This window comes from Chionomys nivalis, chromosome 8 (genome assembly GCF_950005125.1).
Source record: "Chionomys nivalis chromosome 8, mChiNiv1.1, whole genome shotgun sequence".
NCBI lineage: Eukaryota > Metazoa > Chordata > Mammalia > Rodentia > Cricetidae > Chionomys > Chionomys nivalis.
Genome location: NC_080093.1, coordinates 69,785,358 through 69,808,364, shown reverse-complemented (window position 1 = coordinate 69,808,364; position 23,007 = coordinate 69,785,358). Strand labels below are relative to the sequence as shown.

Genomic DNA, 23,007 nt, shown 5'->3' with positions numbered 1-23,007 from the left:
CCCGCCTCTCCTTCAGATTCGACCAGTCACGACTTCTCACTACCGGAAGCCTCTGTTATAACGTACTACAATTCCGCCTTCTCGGGCTCACTTCCGGTCCCGAAAACAACGCTTCCCAGCGATAGGCCCTGCCATCTGTCACCTTGGTGCGCTCCCGAGGGCACCTTCAGGACTTTGGATTTCCAGGGCACGGAATTGACAAAGTGCTAACTTTTCCTCCTCAGCTACGAATCTGAAAGCCCTTGATTGCTTTTATCTTAACGTTCTCGGCGCTGAATATACAAGTTTTGCCTTTTGGAGCGGACGTGATCTCTATAGAGCCCTGGCTGTCCCGGAGTGACAGGGCAAAGGTTACTCTGTGGTAACCTGAAATTGACAAGCTCATCCCTTTTCTACTGTGGGAAATTATCCGACCCTGTTCTAGAAATTTGGGGTTGAAATGCGCCAGCTAACTGCATGCTTTTGGCTTAAACTGCTTGTTTTACTTTTCCTTGCAACTGCCAACCGGGATGTCGTTTTTCTGTGGTTAAAAGCCTTAAAAGCTCCCTGAAAAATGCATCTGAGGCTTCTCCACGAGGAGTTTATCTCCAGGCATTTGCAGATCGGCTTACTACAGATTGTCAACTCGGATTTTGGTCATGCTGGGTGGTCTTTAGGTCTGTATCCCGCAACACTGGAACTCACTAGGTAGAAGAGGCTGGCCTCAAAATCACAAAGATGTCCCTGCCTTTGCCTCTGCCAGATTAAATGACACCACCATGGCCTTCTGTTTCTGCCTTTGTTTTTCAAGAAAAAAGCCCGATCTCTTCAGTTCAAGACTAACCTGAACCTGGTCTACAAAGTGAGTTCTAAGACAACAGTCAGGGCTACACAGAGACACCCTGTGACAGAAAGAAAGAGAAAAAGAAAAAGAAAAAAAAAAAGAAAGGAGTGGGAGGGGGAGAAGAAAAAAGGTTTCACTGTGTAGTCATGGCTGTCCTGAAACTCACTCTGTAGACCAGGTTGGCTGTAGACTCAGTTCTGACTGTCTCTGCCTCCCCAGTGCTGGGATTAAAGGTGTGCACCACCATTGCCTGGCCAGGGTTTAGAAGCCCAGCCTAGCAACTCATAGCTTTAATCCCAGCACTCGAGACTCTTTGAGTCCTATGTCAGCCTGGTCCAACAGTGAGTTCCAGAGCATCCACGGATACACAGAGAAATTCAGTCTTGAAACAAAAATGAATAACAAAAGCCAAGGTTTAGATTTATTGTCCACAAAGGGGTATTACAATGTAAAGTGTTGGCTATTTTTTATTTTGTGAGACAAAGTATCTTTATGTAGCCTTTCCTGTACCAGAATTCACTATGTATACTAGGCTGAACTCAAACTCACAGAGACCAGTCTGCCTCTGCCTCTGCCTCCCTAGGGCTGGATTAAAGCCAGGATCAAAGTTCTATGCCACCATGCCCAGCTCAATTTAAAGATATTGCTTGGCATTATTTACAGTTCTAGAATGGGACCACATTCCACACAGTAAAGAACTGATTGGTTATGTATGGTCTGTGGACTTTAGGTTAACTGCATTACCGTGGCAACGGAAGCTGGGCTGTTCGGAATCTTGCTTATTACTTTTTTTGAATTCTCGAATGGAAACTTTCTGTTTGATGTTGTAAAAACTTTCCATCATTCTGAATTTTTTGTTGTTGTTATTGTTTGTTTTGTTTTTGTTTTTTGAGACAAGCTTTTTCTTTGTCCCAGGCTGAACTCACAGAGACCCAGTTAACTCCGTGTTGAGTGCTGGGCTTAAAGGTATGAACTGCGAGGTCTGGGCTTCTTTCTTTCTTCCTTTCTCTCTTCTTCTTCTTCTTCTTCTTCTTCTTCTTCTTCTTCTTCTTCTTCTTCTTCTTCTTCTTCTTCTTCTTCTTCTTCTTCTCCTCCTCCTCCTCCTCATCCTCCTCCTCCTCCTCTTCCTCCTCCTCCTCCTCCTCCTCCTTCTCCTTCTTCTTCTTTTTTAATGGGTCAGGGTCTCACTCAGTACCTCAGGCTGAATTGTATCTTACTATGTAGGCCAGATTTGCTTCACACTCTAAACAACCCTCCTGCCTTAGCCTTTCAATGCTAGGATTGCAGGTTCGAGCCATCACACCTGGCAAAAGAAAAGATTTTAAATGTTTTCACCACACATACAGTATGCAAGCATAGATTTGCTTTCTTTTTTTTCTTTTGTTTTTAATAGATTTATTATATATAGATTGTTCTGTCTGTATGTTTGCCTACAGACCAGAAGAGAGCGCCAGATCTCATTACAGATGGCTGTGAGCCACCATGTGGGTGCTGAGAATTGAACTCAGGACCTCTGGAAGAGCAGCCAGTGCTCTCAACCACTGAGCCATCTCTCCAGCCCCCAGATTTGCTTTCTTAATCATTCCATATTGTAAGTATATATCAAAGCATTACGCTGTACTGCATGTATAATTTGTATCTTTCAATATAAAAACGCTTTTTTTGTGGGTGTTTTGTTTGTTTGTTTACTTCAAGACAGGGTCTCACTATGTTGTTCTGACTGTCCTGGAACTGTCTATAAAGACCAGGGTAGCCTCAGACTCACAGAGATATCTGCCTGCTTCTGCTTTCTGAGTGCTGGGCTTGAAGGCGTGTGCCACTATACCCAGTGTTATAATTTAAAAACCAGCGAGAGAGAAAGATGCCATGCGGCAGAGCAGATGTGAAGGGGTTTTTATTAGGGGGAAGGGGATGGAGAAAGGGGGACAGAGACAGGGGAGACCGGCCTCTGGGGAAAGGAGGGAGAGAAGGAGAACCTGACAGAAGCAGAGCAGGAAACAGAGACAGGAGGTGGGCAGGGCCCTAGTGAATGTGCAGAGGAGCTGCTCTTAGTGGCTGCAGCTGGGGATGTATTCTGTCAGGACCCTAAGGGCAGGCCAGTGCAGGTGCCTGAATACTAACCCCTCCCTTTTTATTATAAAAGGTGAGGCATTGAAAGGGGTAGCAGGTGAGGCAGGGATGAGGATGCTTCCTGCTGACCTGGGGGAATCATTCATCTTTGCGGGACCTGGGAAAGCTGGGGTGTTGGCCACATCCCTGGAGTATCCAACCATTTCACTTCACTGTCCAGGCTCTTTGGAGCCACACTTGAGAGGCAAGTCATCACTCAAGAAATAGCCAGGGGAGGGAAAGGGGAGGGACCACCAATCACACCAGGTTAAGATGGAGGGACCCAGTGATGCGGAGAAGCAAGGCTATCATCTGTGGTTGGTTCCCAGTACTGTGTATACCGAGTATGGTGGCACATACTTGTAATTCCAGCACTTTGAAAGGTGGAAGCAGAATGATCCAGAAGTTTAAGATCCTTCTCAGCTCCAGAGGGAGCTCCAGGTTCACCTGAAGTACATGTGACCTTATTCAAAAAGGAAGGCAAGGGAGTTGGGAGTTTCTTTCTTTTCTTTTATTTTTTTTTTGGGGGGGGGATTAGAGACAGGGTTTCTCTGTGGCTTTGGAGCCTTTTTTGGAACTAACTGTAGACCAGGCTGGCCTCGAACTCACAGGGATCCACCTGCCTCTGCCTCCTGAATGCTGGGGTTAAAGGCATGGTTAAACCTGGTGGGAGTTGGGAGTTTCATGGCTGACATGGTTCAGCTCACAGACTATTCTACCCAGGACTTGACCGTTATACTAATTTTGTCAGGGTGTCCCAACCAATGCCCCCAGAAACAGGAAGCAGTCTAGAGAACACAACACCCCCATTCCCAAGAAGTAGGGTAGGTGGCTTTTGGTCAATCAGTGGGTTATGGATGTTTGTCATCATTTATGGGGTTGGTTAAAAGTTGTTATTAGTAATGCTAAGGAAAAAAGCTAAACAGAGGAAATTAGATTCAGGGATTTCATTTTGTAAAGAAAAAAGGGGATAGAGAAATGACAGGATAAAAGGATAGATTATTGAATCTACTTGTAAACTAAAAAAGCAACTACTACTAGTCTTAAATATTTTACAATGGTATGAATTTTTGTATATTGATAAAAATTTGAGGTTGTTTTTGTTTAACATTATATATATATATATATATATATATATATATATATATATATAAATCTTGCTTAAGGTATTGTACCTATACAGCTCATTTAACAATGTAATGTAAATTTCTAATCCTTGAAAGTTATTATTACAAACAATATAGGATAATAATGAAAAGCAGGTTAGTAGTTATTCACCTATAACAATTAATCTTGTAGTTGTGTTAAGCATGTTTTCAAGGTTAAACAGATGTATTTATGTATACAGGTGATCTTCAAACACTTCAGATATCTACAGAAATATGACATGTAAGGTGTTTTAATAACATACAGCTTTTCATGACAGTGAGACACGTCTGCTCCTGGCAGCACCAATTTACTTCAAAAAGGATAATGGACATTGAAGAACCTCCATATGCAGTTTGCTTTCTTTGTGGCAAAAACTAGCCATTTGGGCAGAGACTGCCCTGCCTCAAATGCTGACAGTATGGTGTCCAAGGTGGACAAGGAGGACACAAAAGAAAGCAGCTGCTGAACTTTGTTAAGACAAAGTGGAGAGTCCTTCAGAATTCCTGCTTCATAGAAAAGTCTATTGGATTGCTAGGCCTGCAGCCCAAAGATGGATGCCCTAATGTCAGAGAGTCAGGCAGTCAGGTTTTTCTGTCATTCTATAGTTTTAGAAGTTGTTTGCTCTGCATTTTCTTTTTACTCAGGTAATATTATCTCCTTCTCAGATTGCTGATGGAGTCAATGATGAGTTAGTTATAGTAACAGTTTTCTGTTACTAAATTCAGAGAAAAGTCACAAAGGGGGTATAAGATATATGGGGTTGAAAGACTTAAAAGTTTAAATTGTTCACTTAGGAGAATGTTTTGAGGTCTAAAAAGATAATTTTGAGATGGTAATACAAGTTATGATAGAAAATGATTTAGGTATATAACTTTGGACTAAGAAAGGATAGATAATGGTGTACTTTCTCCAAATTTGCCAACCACAGATGGACTGGACATTGTTAATGTCATTTTTACCTGATAATTGTTCTTACTGTATTAGAGTTCCAACCTTTCCTTTCTATTTAGACAAAAAGGGGGAAATGTGGAATAGCCTTTTTGTACACTATGAAGATGTGTTACTTTGTTTGGCTTAATAAAAAGCTGAATGGCCAATAGCTAGGCAGGGTTTCCAGGCACAGAGGACACTGGGAAGAAGAACGGAGATGCCAGCCAGATGTGGAGAAAGCAAGAGGTGCAGGAGGACAGGTAAAAGCCATGCGTCACATGGTAACACGTAGAGGAAGAGAAATGGGTTAATTTAAGTTTTAAGAGCTCGTGGGATAAGTCTAAACTATAGGCTGAGTTGTTATAATTAATTATAAAAGTCATTGTCATTTTTTGTGAGTTGGTGGCCCAAAGAAAAGTCTGTCTACAGAGGCTTGCTTACAGGTCCAGAGGCTTAGTCATATTAACATCATGGCAGGAAGCATGGTGGCAGGCAGGCAGATGCTGGAGCAGTAGCTGAGAACTATCATCCTGATCTGTAGATAAAGATAGAGGTTAGCATAGTGTTTTGAGACCTCAAAGCCAACCCCCATGATACACGTCCTTCATCAAGGCCATACCTCTTAATCCTTCTAATCCTTTCAAATAATGCCACTCTCTGGTGACTATGTATTGAAATATATGAGCTATGGGAACCACCACAGCTGGTTCACAAACAAGACACAACAAAAAGCTCCAGAGTGGTCTCATTAACTCTAGCCAGAAATGGATGTATTGTCTTGAACAGCAAAATTTGAAGCTTGTTTTAGAAAATATCAATATTTGCCAAATTGCACACTGACAACTGAAAAAACTGTTGTCTGAGGAATCTGCATGAGACAGTCCACCATGCCTTGGCAGCACCCCTTAGGGCTTGTGAGCTTGGGTGGGCTGCACCTTCACACAGCAGCTTTACCCTACCCCACCTCCCACCACTACCACATTGGACACTGCAGCTTCAGCTCTGCTACCCAGCAGGTTTTCTCTGAAGAATGTCCCATCCACCAGCCCATTTACTTTGCCCACAGCCACTCTTCTCAGTTTTAAGCTGTGTGCTGGAGGAGATGGGGGAGTCCAGCTGGAATCAAGAATGAAATGATGCGCTGACTCAGCTTTATGTAGCGCTGGGAATCAGACCCAGAGCCACGGGCCCCTGAAAAATGTTCTTGAGATTCATATTATTAGCCGGGCCGTGGTGGCACATGCCTTTCATTCCAGTACTTGGGAAGCAGAGGCAGGCAGATCTCTGTGAGTTTGAAGCCAGCCTGATCTACAAGAGCTAGTTCCGGGACAGGCACCAAAGCTACGGAGAAACCCTGTCTCGAAAACCAAAACAAAGCAAAACAGAACAGGTTTATTTATTTATTCCTCCCCAACATAATATTTTTATTGATTGTTTGAGAACTTCATGCAGTGCACCCCAATCACACTCATTTCCTCTTCCTCCCGGGTCCACCCTCGCATCCCCATACCCCTGTCCTAAATTCACCAAGTCCAGTTTGTGCTGTTCATATACTCATTGAGCATGGTCAACTCCCAGTGGCCAGTCCTTGAACACTTCTGAGTCCCATGTTGTCCCCTTGTGCTCCACCCACCAGAAATCATCAGTTATAAAGAGCTACACTTTATCACATTTTAAAGGATTTACTTCAGTGACCTCCTGTCTAGACTTTCTTGTAGACAGATGTTTCTCTCCCGACTGCCTTTTCCCAAATATCTGGCAGCCACTTCCCAAATAATTGACTCAGATGCTGAATATGAATTATAAATGCTTTGCCAATAGCTCAGGCATGTTACTAGCTAACTTACACTTAAATTAACCCATATTTCTATATTCATGCTCCTCCACACGGTGGTACCTTTATTAGCATGGCACATTGATCCTCTGCTTCTTCTGCATCTGGTTGGCATCTCCTGACTCCACCCTTCTCCTTCCCAGCATCTTTAGTTTGGTTGCCCCACCTATACTTCCTGCCTGGCTACTGGACAGTCAGTGTTTTATTAAACCAATTCGAGTGACAAGTCTTTACAGTTTACAAGAGGATTATTCCACAACATTATCTTTTTCTTTTAGAAGTGGGGTGGGGTGGGGTGAGGTGGGAGATTTTCACAGATGCCTTCAATGTCTCTGATTCTCAGTTATGAGTCCACAGTCATGAATACCACTGTAAATGAAGTTACTTTGCCTGTTATGGGCAAGCATCAGCGCAGACCATAGAGTGTTTTTGTTGTTTGCTTTTGTAAAGACAAGGTCTCTCATTGTGGCATTGACTGTCCTGGAAGTCACTATGTAGACCAGGCTGGCCTCAGATTCATGGATATCTGTTGTGGGATTTTATTGGTCAATAAAGAAACTGCCTTGGCCCATCTGATAGGGCAGAATTTAGATAGGCGGAGTAAACAGACCAGAATGCTGGGAGGAAGAGGAAGTGAGCTCAGATGCGATGCTGCTCTTCTCCAGGGCAGTCGAGATGAAGCTCCAACCCAGGATAGACGTAGGCTAGAATCTTCACGGTAAGTGCACTTTGGGGTGCTACACAGATTATTAGAAATGGGCTAAATTAATACATGAGGATTAGCCAAGAAGAGGCTAGATATAATGGTCCAAGCAGTGTTTATAAGAATACAATTTGTGTGTTGTTATTTTGGGGCATAAGCTAGCCAGGTGGACAGGAGCTGGGTGGGAATGCTGCCCGCAGCTCCTTCAACAGATATCTGCCTGACTATGCCTCTCCAACCCTGGGATTAAAGACAATCTCCACCATGCTAAGTATTATATTTTATTTTATGTGAATGAATATTTTCCCTACATGTCTGTCCGGGCATTACATGTGTACCAGAAGAGGGTATCAGATCTCTTGGAACTGGAAGTAAGATTGTGAGTTGGCCAGTAGTGGTGGTACATGCCTTTGATGCCAGCACTTGGGAGGCAGAGGTAGGAGGACTCTGTGATTTCAAGGCCAGCCTGGTCTACACAGAGAGTTCCAGGACAGCCAGGACTGTTCCACAGAGAAACCTTGTTTCTACGCCCCCACCACCTCTGCCCCACACCACGAAAAGATTGTGGGCTACCAGTTGAGTATTTTGACTACAGGGAGTTGAATCAAGGTCCTCTGCAAGAGCAACCTGATGCACCTTCCCTCCAAACTGTCTCCCAAACACTGATAAAAACTTCTTTTTTTAAATATATGGATTTCTTCTTCTTCTTCTTCTTCTTCTTCTTCTTCTTCTTCTTCTTATTATTATTATTATTATTATTATTATTATTATTATTATTATTTTGGGTTTTTTTTGGAGACACGGCTTCTCTGTGGCTTTGGTGCCTGTCCTAGAACTAGCTTTTGTAGACCAGGCTGGCCTCAAACTCACAGAGATTCTCCTGCCTCTGCTTCCAGAGTGCTGGGATTAAAGGCATGCGCTAAACCTCCTGGTTAATGGAAATTCTTTAAATACATGTCTTTTGCTAAAAAAAGGGGGGGGGGGCTAAATGTGGTTAAGAATGCTGGTTTGAAAGCGAGAGGGTCAGAGGTCAAATCTCCTCCACAGAGTCAGGTGTGGCCATTGGAATGACTGCAACTTCAGCACTGGGGAGCTCTCTGGGCAGAGAGCCTTTCCAAAATAGTGAACTTCAAGCTTAACGAGAGACCCTGTCTCAGAACAAGGTGGCATGTGACAGAAGACACAATGATGACTGTGATCTCCCCATGCACACATGTGCACAAGTGTGTGTACCTGAACATACACAATGCAAAAAAAAGAAAGAAAAAAGAAAAATTCAAAAAGGTGGAGAGTTACAGAAGATATGTGATATCAACATCTACCTATTACATGTAATATCAACATCTATTACATGTGATATCAACATCTATCTATTACATGTGATATCAACATCTATTACATGTGATATCAACATCTATCTATTACATGTGATATCAACATCTATCTATTACATGTGATATCAACATCTAGCCTCCACACAGGTGAGTACACACTCATCACACATGCACATACTCATTACATGTCATTACATGTACTCACACACACATACACCATAGACTATATCCCTACTGCACATCGCATACTTTAAAGGGGTGAATTTCATGCTATGTAATTTACATATAAATAAAAGACAATGGCATAATCTCCTTTATGTAACTGTTTGAAAGAACTGTTTGGGGACATGGCTCTTGATAGAATGTCCACCTAGCATGTATGAAGCCACAGTATTATATAAGTGGTGGCGTACTTCTGTAACCCAGACTTCATTAGCTCCATGCTGCTACCCATTAAACCTGTTAGTGTTGTAGAACTCAGAACTGGGATCTGAAGAATTATTTTCAAAGTAACGTTCTATCTTTGCTGAATTTATCTAGTGACCCGTATTCTCAGCAGCCCCTTATATTCACGAATGTCCACAGTGAAAGCTCCCCTCCTGCCCCTTTATCTATTTATTCATGCATTGAGGTTTCTGGGACAGTGTCTCAAAGTATCCAAGATTAACCTGTAGCACGAATAATAAAAACCCAGAGACAGGTATTGGGGTCCAAGCTGAAGATCAGAAAAGCAAAGCAGCCATTCACTAGAGAGACCTTTTGCCTCTACCAGATCTTCAGACCGAGTGTGCGAGATCCCGACTCTGAATCCTCAGACTCCACACTCCACTGAGTCCTGGCTCTTCCCCTTTATATTCCTCCCTCTGCCCAGCCATAACGTTCCTATCTCCATCTTCCTAGTGCTGGGATTAAAGGTGTGTGACTCCCAAGCCCTGGGATTCAAGGTATGAGCCACCACCACCTGGATCTGTTTCTGGATCAATCTTGTGTAGCCCAGGGTAGTCTTGCACTCACAGAGATCTGTCTGTCTCTGTCTCTCAAATCCTGGGATTAAAGGTATGTGCCACCACTTCCTGGCCTCTAGCTTTGCATTCTGATCTTCAGGCAAGCGTTATTTATAAAAATACAAATAAAATATCCTAACACTAACCTGGAATTCACTCTGTTCCCCAGGCTGGCCTTAAACTTGTGGCAATCTTTTTGCCTCCTGAAGCCTCTTAGGGTCTTACTATGTAGCACTGTTGGCCTTGAACTCACTACGTAGCCCAGGCTAGCCTAGTCTCTCGAGTTCTGGATTACAGGTGTGCACCACCATGGCTCACTTAGGATTTCCCCTTTTGTTTTTGATTTCTTGAGATACGGTCTTTTTCTGTAGACATGGCTGTCCTGAAACTCACAGACAGCTACCCGCCTCTGCCTTTGCTCCCGAGTGATGCCATGAAATCTGTCTACCCACCATGTCAGGCCAGGGGGTTTTCTTTTTTGAGCACAGATAGAGTTCACACTACTGGGAATGTGTGAGCTTTCTGAAGAATGAGTCTCAATTTTGAGAGCTCTAAGTTGGAAACACCCAGGCTTGGGAGTAAAATTAAGAGGATCTGGGCTAGGGCAACAGGGTGAAGTCCATGGCAGACTTTAGAAGTTAAGTGGGTTCCAGAAAGAAGAAAGGATAATATTCCCACCACGGACAGCAAGTGGCTTCACGTAGATGGAAGACGGTGACATCTGGGGCAGGAAAGCACTTTTCCAAGCCAAGGAGAAGAGAACTGGAGAGTGGGTTTTGGCAAGTTGAAATGTCTGAGCCTTACCGTAGCCTCTGAGCTCCTATTGGGAAAATTCTCAGGGGCTATCCTTGGAAAGAGTTGGTACAGGAATAATTTTGTCCTATTTTTTAAAATATTTATTTATTTTTATTATGTATACAACATTCTGCCTCCATGTATGCCTGCGCGCCAGAAGAGGGCATCAGATCTCATTTCAGATGGTTGCTGGGACTTGAACTCAGGATCTCTGGACGAGCAGCCTGTGCTCTTAACCCACTGAGCCATCTCTCCAGCCCCTGTCCTATTTTTTTTAATAACATGTAAAGAAAAGCCTCTAGCACTTCTCTTTGTTCTCCCATTTTCCAGATTAATGTTCAATCTGGAAACAGCATATATAGCAAGGCATGGTGGCACACCCCACTTTAATCCCAGCACTCCAGAGGCAGAGACAGTCAGATCTCTGTGAGTCCAGCCTGGTCTACATAGTGCGTTCCAGGACAGTCAGAGCTATGTAGAGAGATCATGACTCACATTTTTGAAACAAATTATTAAAAAAATCCAGAAGTAAGCTTCACACAATTGTATTAGAATTAAGATATGAACAAACACTGTCTCAGTCATAATCTTTTATTAAGCTATTTGCACATTTGCATGGGGCTTGGTGATAAGGGAGTTCTCACTCCCACCACAGAACCCCGCCAGAGAGAAAGGTGGGCTTCAGCAAGTGCTGCACTGGCTAGGCTAGACATCCCAGTGTAGGCTGATGGCATCGATGAAAATGCCAGATCGGCCACTAATGAAGCGTAGGAAGGTGTTGGGGTGCAAGGGAACAGCGGTGAAACAGGTGCCTTTGTCATCTCCAAAAGTCAGCTTGCGGCCCATGTTTGTCACAAAGATCAGCTGCTTCATGTAAATCCTGTATTTGCCAGACACCTGGATCACGGATTCCCCGGGGTGCAGAAAGATCTCCTCCATGTTTCCCTGTTGGCCACCCACGTATTCACTCCACACTGTGCCATAACGCACTTGGAGACTGGGGGCAGGGGTGAGAAGGAAGAAGGAACACATTGGTTATCACAATAAAGACTGGGATGAAAAGTGAGGCAGCTCAGCTGGTAAAGGTGCCCGCTGCCAAGCCTAACAACCTAAGTTCAACCCCTAGGTCCACATGGTGAAGGTAGAGAACCCATTCCCAGAAGATTACCTCTGGCTTCCACATGTACAAGGGGACACTTGAGCAATTCCACACATGCACACGAACATAAAATAAATGTATTATATATTTTATATATATCATTTATATATTTGATATATACTATATATAATATCATTTGTATGTATATTTTTTATTTTTTTGGTTTTTCGAGACAGGGTTTCTCTGTGTAGCTTTGGAGCCTTTCATGGCATGAGCTCTTGAAGACCAGGCTGGCCTCAATCTCACAGAGATCCGCCTGCCTCTGCCTCCTGAGTGCTGGGATTAAAGGCTTGTGCCACCACTTCCCTGCTTCACACTTTAAAGAAGCCTGAGGATTTCAGACACTGGAAAGTGTCCCAGGCGAATTAGCACCGCGTCACAGTTCAGAACTTGGACTAAAAGGAAATGCATTTGTCCCTGCAGGTGATGGAAAGTTCCAGCTAGAGGAAGGAATGGCACTATCCCAGGACAGACAACAAGCAAAGATTAGGTTGCCCGAAAGAAATGTTGAAAAGAGGTTTAGATCTCAGGTGTAGATCCAGCCCAGGTAACGTGAGGCCCCTGAGGGTCCGGGGTTGTGACTTGCCAAGATCATGTGCACTAGGGGACTAAATAGCACATTCTGGACTTGGACTTGGGGTCCACACCACTTCACTGTGACTTACCCATTTAAACAGGTGTGATCCAGAGTGAATGAGACTTTCCCAACCTAGTAAAGTCCCACATCACAGAAACAAGAAGATGCTCACCCAGTGATGTAAAATGAATTGAATCGGACACGGATGGCAGTGATGGAACCGTTCAGCTGGTTTGCAGAATGGGAGAACTGCTTTCCTCCTCTGCCTCCATATTCCCCACTATAAGAGGACCTGGACTGAACTGGAGGAGAAAGAAAGGCTTGGAGGGACAAATACTCTGGACGCTACCCTCATTTCCTCTGCCACCCCAACCAGTGTCTGACAGCCCTGATGTGTGGCAGCTCACAGGCTGCCTTCCCATGGTCCCATGGCCAGTTCTGGGGCATTTTACTTACTGGCATTGCCGGAGGCCGAGGCACAAAGAAGGGCTAAGAGAATGATGGCCAACATTCTGAGGCTGCAGTGGGAAGGGGGGGGAAAGGAGGGCTCATTCCTTTCTTTCCAACCTCATTTGCCCAGGCATCCCTGGCCGGAAATACAGAGCCATGTTGTTCTGATGCTTCACCTCAGACCTAGCCCCAAGCCTAGAGAAAACTGCCGATGGACAGTCCCGTTCCTTCCATATCTTTTCTAGGCCCCTAATCCCTCTGGTTCTCCCTGTTCTGATGGTAAGAACCAAACTACCCTGAAATCAGATGGTTTATGGGCTATCTGAGGCACAGTTAAATCTCTAGTGTCACCTACTCAGGTGGATCTCAGTGAGTTCAAGACCAGTCTGGTCTCCAAATCCAGTTCCAGGACAGCAGAGGCTATACAGAGAAACCCTGTCTAGAAAAACAATGTAAAACTAACTAACTAAATAAATCTTAAAAAAAAAAAGTAAGAACAGCAAGAACTCAACTCCGAAGTGAGCTCAGAGACCTCCTTTTTTTTTTTGAGATAGGGACTCACTGTGTAGCCCAGGTAGCTTAGAATTTGCACCATCTTGCCTCAGTATTCAAGTGTTGGTATTACAGGCACATGGTATTAGATACAGGCTAGTAAGTGCTTTGTTTTATTGACAGCCCCTACTTCCCACTTAAAGGCACAGAATGAAGGATTTAGGCCAGGGATTCTCAACCTGTGAGCCTGACCCTTTGGGAGTCAAAGACCCTTTTATGGCAGTCTCTAAAAACCCATCGGGAAATGTAGATATAACATTATTATTCATAACTGATGTGGGAGCATATTCTGTTCCTCAGCCAACAGTCTTTAAGATACCAGCCCACTTGGGCGTGGTCTCTTATATTTTAAAAAGCAGCAGGAACTGTGTTCCCACTCTCTTGCTTCTTGCTCTCCCTTTCTGGCTGCTAGACTCTGTTTCCTGTTTGCTCTCAGAGGACTGTTGTTTAGGACGGATGATCTGTTAAGTTTTCCCTTTTAAATAAATAACCATTTTTTATAATCAATAATTCTGAACTGGTGTAGGACTGTTTTACGGCATCACATAATAGCAGCAAAATCACAGTTATAAAGTAGAAATGAAAAACTTTATGGTGTGGGTCACCACAACATGAAGAACTGTATTAAAGTGTCTCAGCATTAGGAAGGTGGAGAAGCACAGTTTAGGCAGTTTGCCCCTCCTTTAACTGCTTGTTAATGCCAAAGCTTCAAATGAGGTCTAATTCTGAAGTTCACACACGAATTACCAGACCCGTTCGGTGTATACAGATGACATTTGGAGTCAAAGACAATGCTGGCTGACAGTTCTCTAACCCTGATAAAGTCACTTAGCCACTCCAAACTTCATTTCTCTCTACAAAATAATAACAGTATTTATTACAGAAATCCCATCCAGACTAAAAATGTATATAAAGCATTCAGCATGGTGCCCTGCAAGTCTCAATGTCAGTTGTTGCTATTATGATTATTATTCTCTTTCTTGACAGATTTTAATCTCAGCAGCTTGCTTCTACCCAGGATCCTATGGGACTTCATACTCCAGATTCAGCAGGCACACTCAGTCTCAGCCTGAACCCTATCTGACCTCCTAAGGAATTCAACACTCTTTTTTCTTCTTCTCTATTTCTTTGTATACACACACAAGAAGAGGGCACCAGATCTCATTATAGATGGTTGTGAGCCACCATGTGGTTGCTAGAAATTGAACACAGGACATCTGGAAGAGCAACCAATGCTCTTAACCTCTGGGTCACCTCTCCAGCCCCCGGGATTCAACACACTTATGAGATACCCTTTTCCCTTGTTTTCTATGCCATCCATTTCCCTGACTGTTTTACTAGCTTTCGATTATTCCTTAGGTTAATGGTGTTAAATGTTTGTCCTATGTCCTACACCCTGTCATTTTGAGTTGTGTAATTCTTTGTTGTGGGGCTCACACTGCAGACTGTTCCACATACACCCACTAGAGCTCAGCAGCATTCTCTGTCTTCGTCTCCAGGTTGTAACAAGCAAAGCATGTCTCCAGACGCTTCCACATGCTCATGGGGCATAAATGTCACCCTGGATGAGACAGCTCAGATTCACTTCACAGGCAACAGCCACCTTCTCTCAACACCAATTACCTTCATTCTCATTTTAAACGAACATCTTCAAGCCAATGATGCCCTTTAGTCCCTTCATAGCAGAGAGCCGACTCCAATTTGCAGGTCCTTCGTCCAAGCTACCATCTACCTTCTCTAGGATGGTTCTGAGGTGCCTCTAATTCCACCTGCACTAAACCTTCCCCACCTAGCTCTCTGCAACAGGTTCCTCACTAAGGCCTCAGACTCCAAACTAGGAATTTTAAACTGTCTTCTTTCTTCCACATAACCATCAATACCTGTCAGTTTTTCTTAATTTAAAATTTATATAATAGTACTTATGTCTGCATACCACTGTTGTGGCTAGTTTTATGTCAACTTGACACAAGCTAGAGTCATCTGAACCTCAATTGAGAAAATTCCCCCATAAGATCCAGCTGTGGGCATTTTCTTACTTAGTGATTGATAGTGAGGACCCAGCCCATTATGGGTGGTGCCATCCCTGGACTGGTGGTCCTGGGTTCTATAAGAAAGCAGGCTGAGCAAGCCACAAAGAACAGCCAGTAGATAGCACCTCTCCAAGGCCTCTGCCTCTACAGCAGCTCGTCTCCAGGTTGCAGCTCCTCTTGAGTTCCTGCCCTGAGTTCTCTCAGTGATGGGCTACAGTGTGGAACTGAAGCCAAATAACCCCTTTCTCCCTCAGCTTGCTTTTGGTCATGGAGCTTCATCACAGCAATGCTAACTCTAGACAACCCATATGTGCCTGGTGCCTGTGGAAGCCAGGAGAGGGGATCAGATCGTCTGAACTGGAGTTACAGATGGTTGTGGGCTCCCATTGGGTGCTGCAGTCCCAATCAGGACCCTCTGAAGAGCATACAATTTTCTTAGCTGCTGAGCCACCTCCCTAACCTCCACTCTATCTTTCTAAATATTTATTTTTGTTTTGTGACAGTGGCTGCCTTGAGCTCCCAATCCTCCTGCCTCGGCCCCTGAATGTTAGGGTTACACCAGTGGTGGGCTTTAACCCTTAGTGTCTGTGGGAATGCATCTAGACACAGAGGCCAAAGGTCAATCTCTGGTGTTCTGCAAGATGGGTCCTGTGTGTTAATTGGGGGTGTAGCCCCCAGCCCCTCACATCCATCTCACCCCCCAGGCCTGGGAATTGTATTGGTCTGGACTCCAAATCCCAGCATGCCACGTCATGACCTCTCCCTGGGTCATCCTCCCCTGTCATCACCTGTCTTCCTGTCTCAAGGACTTTTAATTCCTATCGACTCACCTTGGCAACACTCCAATTTTTCCGAAGTCCTCTGGTGCTTACTGCCTGGTTCAAGACCTTTGTCTCATTCCAGTTTACCCAGTGGTTAACAACCTTATAATCTCCTGCCTAATGTCCTTCCTACCACCTCCTACTTTACAGTTCTAGACCTAAAAGATGACTTCTTCACTGTCCCTTTACACCCTGACTCATACTTCCTCTTTGCCTTCACCCGGGAGGACCCTGACTCCCGGTCCTCCAGAGAGCTTATGTGGACTATTCTCCCTCAGGGTTTTCAGGACAGCCTCCATTTCTTTGGCCAAGCTCTGGCTCGAGATCTCTCAAACTTTGACACAGGTTCCAGCACACTCCTCTAGTGCGTGGACAACCTACTTCTCTGCAGTCCTACATTGTCTCTGTCCCAACAGGCCACCTCTGCACTTCGAAACTTCCTCGGTTCCCTGGGATATCAAGTTTCACCAAATAAGGCTCAGCTATGCTCTCCTACAGTGATATATTCAGGTGTTCAACTTAGTTGGGGGTCTAAGACCCTCACCTCTGAGAGGGTCCAGGCTCTGCGAGATTCACAGCCTCCAACCACAGGGGCTCAGATTCTCTCATTTTTGGGTTTGTTGGGGTTCTTTCGCCCTTGGATCCCTAACGTTTCCATTACAGCCAAGCCTCTGTACCAGTCAGCCAGACAGATACCCACGGGACCTCTCACCCATATTCCCCTCTGGGCCTGAGCCCTTTTGAGCTGCTTTATGGCAGGCCCTTTCTCCTTAACCATCACCTCCCAGTCCAAACTCCTTCACTGGCAGGGTACCTACCCTACCTCTCCCTTTTAAGATCCTTTCTCCATTCACACACTGACAGTTGTCTCCCTGCCCCCACACCAGTGGACCCTAATGCCCCTAAACCTGCCCCGCTCTCCCCAGGGGACAGAGTACTCCTCAAACAGTTAACTCCTAGGTCTCTCGAGCCTCGATGGACAGGACCTCACACGGTAATCCTCACCACCCCCTCAGCTGCCAAGCTCTTGGGACACCCATGCTGGTACCATCTCTCCAGGCTCAAGTGGGCACCTACTCAGGACACTTGGTCTGTCCAGCAGACAGGACCTTCCACCCTCCGGTTTTCCAGGATGCCACAATGAAGGGCCTACCTGCTCCTCATCCTGGCACACTCATCTTTGGTAATAACAATATTTTCTTCCTAGACACCTACTTTCTCACCTCCCCCAAGGAACAGATGCCTGGCGTCTCCGGGATGACAGTTCATGGGATGCCTTTCCAGCCACACCTCTCCCTGAGTGTGGACCCATAAACACCTAGCTCTCCCCTTCCCCACATCACCCTATACCCACAGAAAGTAGCCAGACTTGAGTCAACGCCCCTTTTTCCTAAGAGAGCCTAAATTATTGGTCACAATTATTGCTTCAATTTCCTGTCATCCCTCTATCCAAAGAGTCTGGAATGTTAAGTTGGTAGCATAGCCCCCAGGCCCTCGCTTGTTGTATTGGTCTGGACTCCAAATCCCAGCATGCCAGGTCAGGACCACTCTCAGAGAGTATTAATGTGAGCTCCCAGAGAAGAAACACGTAGTAAGTACCCCCACCCCCACCACCGTGTTCATGTTCGCCAGGCCACCAGAGAGCACAGGAATCCCATTAAACCTGTATTTTTTTAAAAAAATATTTATTTATTTATTATGTATACAATATTCTGTCTGTGTGTATGTCTGCAGGCCTGAAGAGGGCACCAGACCTCATTCCAGATGGTTGTGAGCCACCATGTGGTTGCTGGGAATTGAACTCAGGACCTTTGGAAGAGCAGGCAATGCTCTTAACTGCTGAGCCATCTCTCCAGCCCCCAAACCTGGATATTTATTAATTTGGTTTGTTGTGATTTGGCTTGATTGGGATTTTTGCTTTGGCAGAGAACTTGTGTTAGGAAAAGTTCCTAACTTGTGATAAGGACTTTGCCTGACCAAGCTATCTTCCCAGGCCACACCTCTCTTTTAAGAGGAGAAAAATGAATCAAAGAACATTTTGGCCTTCTTTATATCTAAATAACACTAGGTCTTTTGGTCCTTTTCAAGGTTGAGTAAATCCTATCCAAACCTTGAAACCTGCTTTGACCACCATTTTCATATTTCTCTGTTAATGTGTATGAGAGTTTGGCCTGCTTGTATGTATTTCCACCGTGTACATGTCTGATGCCCTAGTATCCCCTGAAACTGGAGTTACTGAGAGGCGGGAGCCACCATGAGGTGCTGGGAACTGAACCCAGATCCTCTGGAAGAACAAGTGCAGCCCTCACTATCACTATGTTTCTTTTTATTGTTGTTTTTGTTTTTTAAGACAAGGTTTCCTCTGAGTAAGCCTGCCTGTCCTGGAACTCACTTTGTGGACCAGGCTGTCCTTGAACTTAGAGACCTTACAGACTGCCTGTACCTCCTGAGAGCTGGGATAAAGATGTGGGCCACCACTGCCTGTGGAACTATCATTTCTTTTAATAGAAAGCCTTCTCAAACTGGGTGGTGGTGGCACATGCCTTTAATCCCAGCACTCAGGAGGCAGAGGCTGGCAGATCTCTGTAAGTTTGAGGCCAGTTTGATCTACAGAACAAATTCCAAGACAGCTCCAAAGTTACACAGACAAACCCTATCTCAAAAAACAGACAAACAAAACAAATCTAAATAAAAGCCGTCTCAAAATACCTAAGGGTTTGTTTCAGCTTCTACAAGTTTCATCGTATTACATTAGTTTATGAGAATGCTTGAAAATGATCGTAGCCACCTCTAGGAAAGGAGCAGCTTACATTCAAACACTTCAATGTTTACTATGTATCAGACGCAGGGGCTCTCAGCCTGTATTTGGGCATAATCAAGGAAAGTGCATTGCCTGAGTGTGAATTTAGACCCCTGTGGATTCTCAAAGAAGCCAAAGGTCAGAGAGTTTGGAACTTGTTTGTAATTTATACTAGGTTATGGTGCTTCTAACTCAAACAAAGGTCCCACTTAGCTGTAAATCAAAGTTCTGTTCTCTCTAGGCTATTGTAAATGGGTGTAGCAAATTGCCAGACCTTGTGCTCCTGATGTATTAAAGTAGTTGGTTGCTACCTAAAACAAAAGTCTAAGGATCCGACTAAATTCCAATTCCCTTTACGGAAATAACTTGGGATTCCACCCAGGCAGTGGTTTGCCTGCAGAGTATTTGGTCTAGGGCATGAGTCAAGGGCTTGAGCGCTGAAGGTACCCTGTGATTTTTTAATTTGTATGTTAATGCAGTCCTTTTGTTCTACTCCTACCTTTTGAAGTCAGGGGTATATTAACCAGTTGAAAATTAAACATGGCGAATTTTCAATACTCACTGAAATTCCCTCCCGATACTATCCTATTGTTTCTGCATTTTATTATTTTTGTTTGCGTCTTTGTATTTTTAACTATATTTCTAAATTCTCACGCCTCCACTCTGGAAGAAAGGTATTTTTGTCGAGGCTGGCCCTGGACAGACCCCCCAGTACAGGCTAGTTGTGTCACCTTGGACTGAACAAGCTACTTAGCTCATTACGTCTGTTTCCTCTTGTCCAAGTACAGGAGGCTGGTGAGCCTTAGAGGTTAAGAGAGTCTACTGCTCTTCCAGAGGACCCGGGTTTGGTTCTCAGCACACATCAGGCAGCTCACAACACCTGTAACTCCAGCCCTAGCGGACCCAACTCCCTCTTCTGGCCTCTGCGGGCATCCACACAGGAGGTGCACACAAGATAAAAATAAACCTTTTTCTTGAAAGCAGCTACCATCTCGGATCTCTGTACAAACATTAAAGGATTCATTATAAATGCTTGCAGCTGTGCCTTGGGCTTGGCGTTCTCCTTAAGTCTGCCTCCCCCAAAGGCTGAGCAAACAGCAGTTACAGACTAGAATTTGGTCTAAAGAAAGGAAAGACAGGCATATGCAAATCCACTTAGAAACGATTCTGAAATTCCTGACAGCCTTTCCAACATGAAAATAGCATCCAATTCCACGCATAGAGGGAAAGGTCAAGTCTTTGATTTCTCTTTGCCGGAACTCACAGCGATGCCGAGCAGAGCCTTCAGGCGGCCCAGGCGAATGCCCTGAGATCTCTGGGCAGCCAGACACCAGGTCTCTTCACTGCTCAGTGCTCACAGATGGGGCGGCTGCCCGGCTTTACAGACGAAGCAAACGGCAGCGCACAAAGTGTGCAGACGCTAGACGGGCACTGGAGCCCGGGCAGCGGATCTCAACCGGGCTTAAGGCTGGGAGTGGAGGAATGGGGTTTGCGGCGTCCACCCCCGGCCTTCCGCTCCGCACCCCGGCCCCACGGATTCTTCGTGACAACCGCTACTCCGTAAGCTGCACACAGCGACGCCTCGCCCTCCCGGCCCGCGCACCTGAAGTGGCCGCCGCCATCTCCTGCCGCCTCGGCCTCGCCTTAGCCCCAGCGTCCACAGGACTCCTTTCTTCGGGACCGGTTCATCTCTTTTGAGTTGCCCGGGCCCCACCCCTCTATCAGATTCGACCAGTCACGACTTCTCACTGCCCAAAGCCTCTGTTATATCGCCCTACAATTCCGCCTTCTTGGGCTCACTTTGGGTCCCGAAAGTAATGCTTCCCAAGGATAGGCCCTGCCATCTGTCACTAAGTGTTGCGCACCCAAGGGTGCTGCACCTTCAGGATTTTGGATTTACAGGCACGGAATTGGCAAAGTGCAAACTTTTCCTCCTCAGCTACGAATCTGAAAGCCCTTGATTGCTTTTATCTTAACGTTCTCGGCGCTGAATATACAAGTTTTGCCTTTTGGAGCGGACGTGATCTCTATAGAGCCTTGACTGTCCCGGAGTACAGGGCAAAGGTTTATCTGCGGTAACCTAAAATTGACACACTCATCCCTTTTCTACTGTGGGAAATTACCCAATCCTGTTCTAGAAATTTGGGGTTGAAATGCACCAGCTAACTGCGTGCTTTTGGCTTCAGTTAAACTGCTTGTTTTACTTTCCCTTGCAACTGCCAACCGGGATGTCGTTTTTCTGTGGTTAAAAGCCTTAAAAGCTCCCTGAAAAATGCATCTGAGGCTTCTCCACGAGGAGTTTATCTCCAGGCATTTGCAGTTCGGCTTACTACAGATTGTCAACTTGGATTTTGGTCATGCTGGGTGGTCTTTAGGTCTGTATCCCGCAACACTGGAACTCACTAGGTAGAACAGGCTGGCCTCAAAATCACAAAGATGTCCCTGCCTTTGCCTCTGCCAGATTAAATGACACCACCATGGCCTTCTGTTTCTGCCTTTGTTTTTCAATAAAAAAGCCCGATCTCTTCAGTTCAAGGCTCACCTGAACCTGGTCTACAAAGTGAGTTCCAAGACAACAGCCAGGGCTACACAGAGAAACCCTGTCTCAAAAAACCAAAGGAGAAGGAGAAGTGGGAGGAAGAGAAGAAAAAGAGGTTTCACTGTGTAGTCATGGCTGTCCTGAAACTCACTCTGTAGACCAGGTTGGCTGTAGACTCAGTTCTGCCTGTCTGTTTCCCCAGTGCTGGTATTAAAGGCCAGGGTTCAGAAGCCCAGCCTTAGCAGATGAAACCTTTAAGCCCAGCACTCAGGTTGCAGAGGCAGTCGGGTCTCTGTGAGTTCAAGGCCAGTCTTATTCACCTGTGATTTCCAGAGCATCCAAGGGTACACAGAGAAATCAGGACCTGAAACAAAACTAATAACAAAACCCAAGGTTTACAGATTATGGCCCATCTTTCAAAGGAGTATTACAATGTAAAGTGTTGGTTATTTTTTATTTTGTGAGACAAAGTATCTTTATGTAGCCTTGCCCATCCCAAAACTCACTATGTATACTAGGCTGAATTCAAACTCACAGAGACGGTCTGCCTCTGCCTCCCTAGGGCTGGATTAAAGTCAGGATCAAAGTTCTGTGCCATTATGCCCAGCTCAATTTAAAGATATTGCTTGGCATTATTTACAGTTCCAGGATGGGACCACATTTAACACAGTAAAGAATTGAGTGGTTATGGTCTGTTGACTTTAGGTTAACTGCATTACTGTGGCAACAGAAACTAGGCTGTTCGGAATCTTGCTTATTACTTTTTTTGAATTCTCGAATGGAAACATTCTCCAGCCCCTATATATTACTCTTGCTTAAGTTATTGTACCTATACAGCTCATTTAACAATGTAATGTAAATTTCTAATCCTTGAAAGTTATTACAAACTATATAGGATAATAATGAAAAGCAGGTTAGTAGTTATTCACCTATAACAATTATACTTATAATTGTGTTAGGTTTGTTTCCAAGGTCAGAAAGATGTATTTATGTATACAGGTGGTCTTCAAACACTTCAGATATCTACAGAAATATGACATGTAAGGTGTTTTAATAACATACAGCTTTTCATGACAGTGAGACACGTCTGCTCCTGGCAGCACCAATTTACTTCAAAAAGGATAATGGACATTGAAGAACCTCCATATGCAGTTTGCTTTCTTTGTGACAAAAACTAGCCATTTGGGCAGAGACTGCCCTGCCTCAAATGCTGACAGTATGGTGTCCAAGGTGGACAAGGAGGACACAAAAGAAAGCAGCTGCTGAACTTTGTTAAGACAAAGTGGAGAGTCCTTCAGAATTCCTGCTTCATAGAAAAGTCTATTGGATTGCTAGGCCTGCAGCCCAAAGATGGATGCCCTAATGTCAGAGAGTCAGGCAGTCAGGTTTTTCTGTCAT

The 23,007-nt window shown here is 44.8% G+C and overlaps 1 protein-coding gene across 2 annotated transcripts; it reads right to left on the bottom strand.

Annotated features, from left to right (window-relative positions):
- Positions 1 to 11,292: 11,292 nt before the first annotated feature.
- Positions 11,293 to 20,919, bottom strand: LOC130880419 (zymogen granule membrane protein 16-like). 2 transcript variants are annotated; one of them, XM_057779436.1, is made up of 4 exons: positions 20,674 to 20,919; positions 12,874 to 12,935; positions 12,590 to 12,719; positions 11,293 to 11,678 (listed from the first exon to the last, which is right to left on the bottom strand). In XM_057779436.1, the coding sequence occupies exons 2-4, from the start codon at positions 12,926 to 12,928 to the stop codon at positions 11,387 to 11,389; spliced, it is 477 nt and encodes a 158-aa protein (XP_057635419.1). In that variant the 5' UTR covers positions 12,929 to 12,935; positions 20,674 to 20,919; the 3' UTR covers positions 11,293 to 11,386. The 2 variants fall into 2 exon arrangements, with proteins under 2 accessions (XP_057635419.1, XP_057635420.1); XM_057779437.1 differs by lacking the exon at positions 12,874 to 12,935.
- Positions 20,920 to 23,007: the final 2,088 nt, after the last annotated feature.

Bases quoted from the DNA above. Each gene is read 5' to 3' on its own strand.
- LOC130880419 (XM_057779436.1), bottom strand. From the start codon at position 12,928: ATGTTGGCCATCATTCTCTTAGCCCTTCTTTGTGCCTCGGCCTCCGGC. The intron at 12,720-12,873 runs GTAAGTAAAATG...TTTCTCCTCCAG, and splicing joins CTCGGCCTCCGGCAATGCCA to TTCAGTCCAGGTCCTCTTAT. The intron at 11,679-12,589 runs GTGAGCATCTTC...CCCTGCCCCCAG, and splicing joins AATTCATTTTACATCACTGG to TCTCCAAGTGCGTTATGGCA.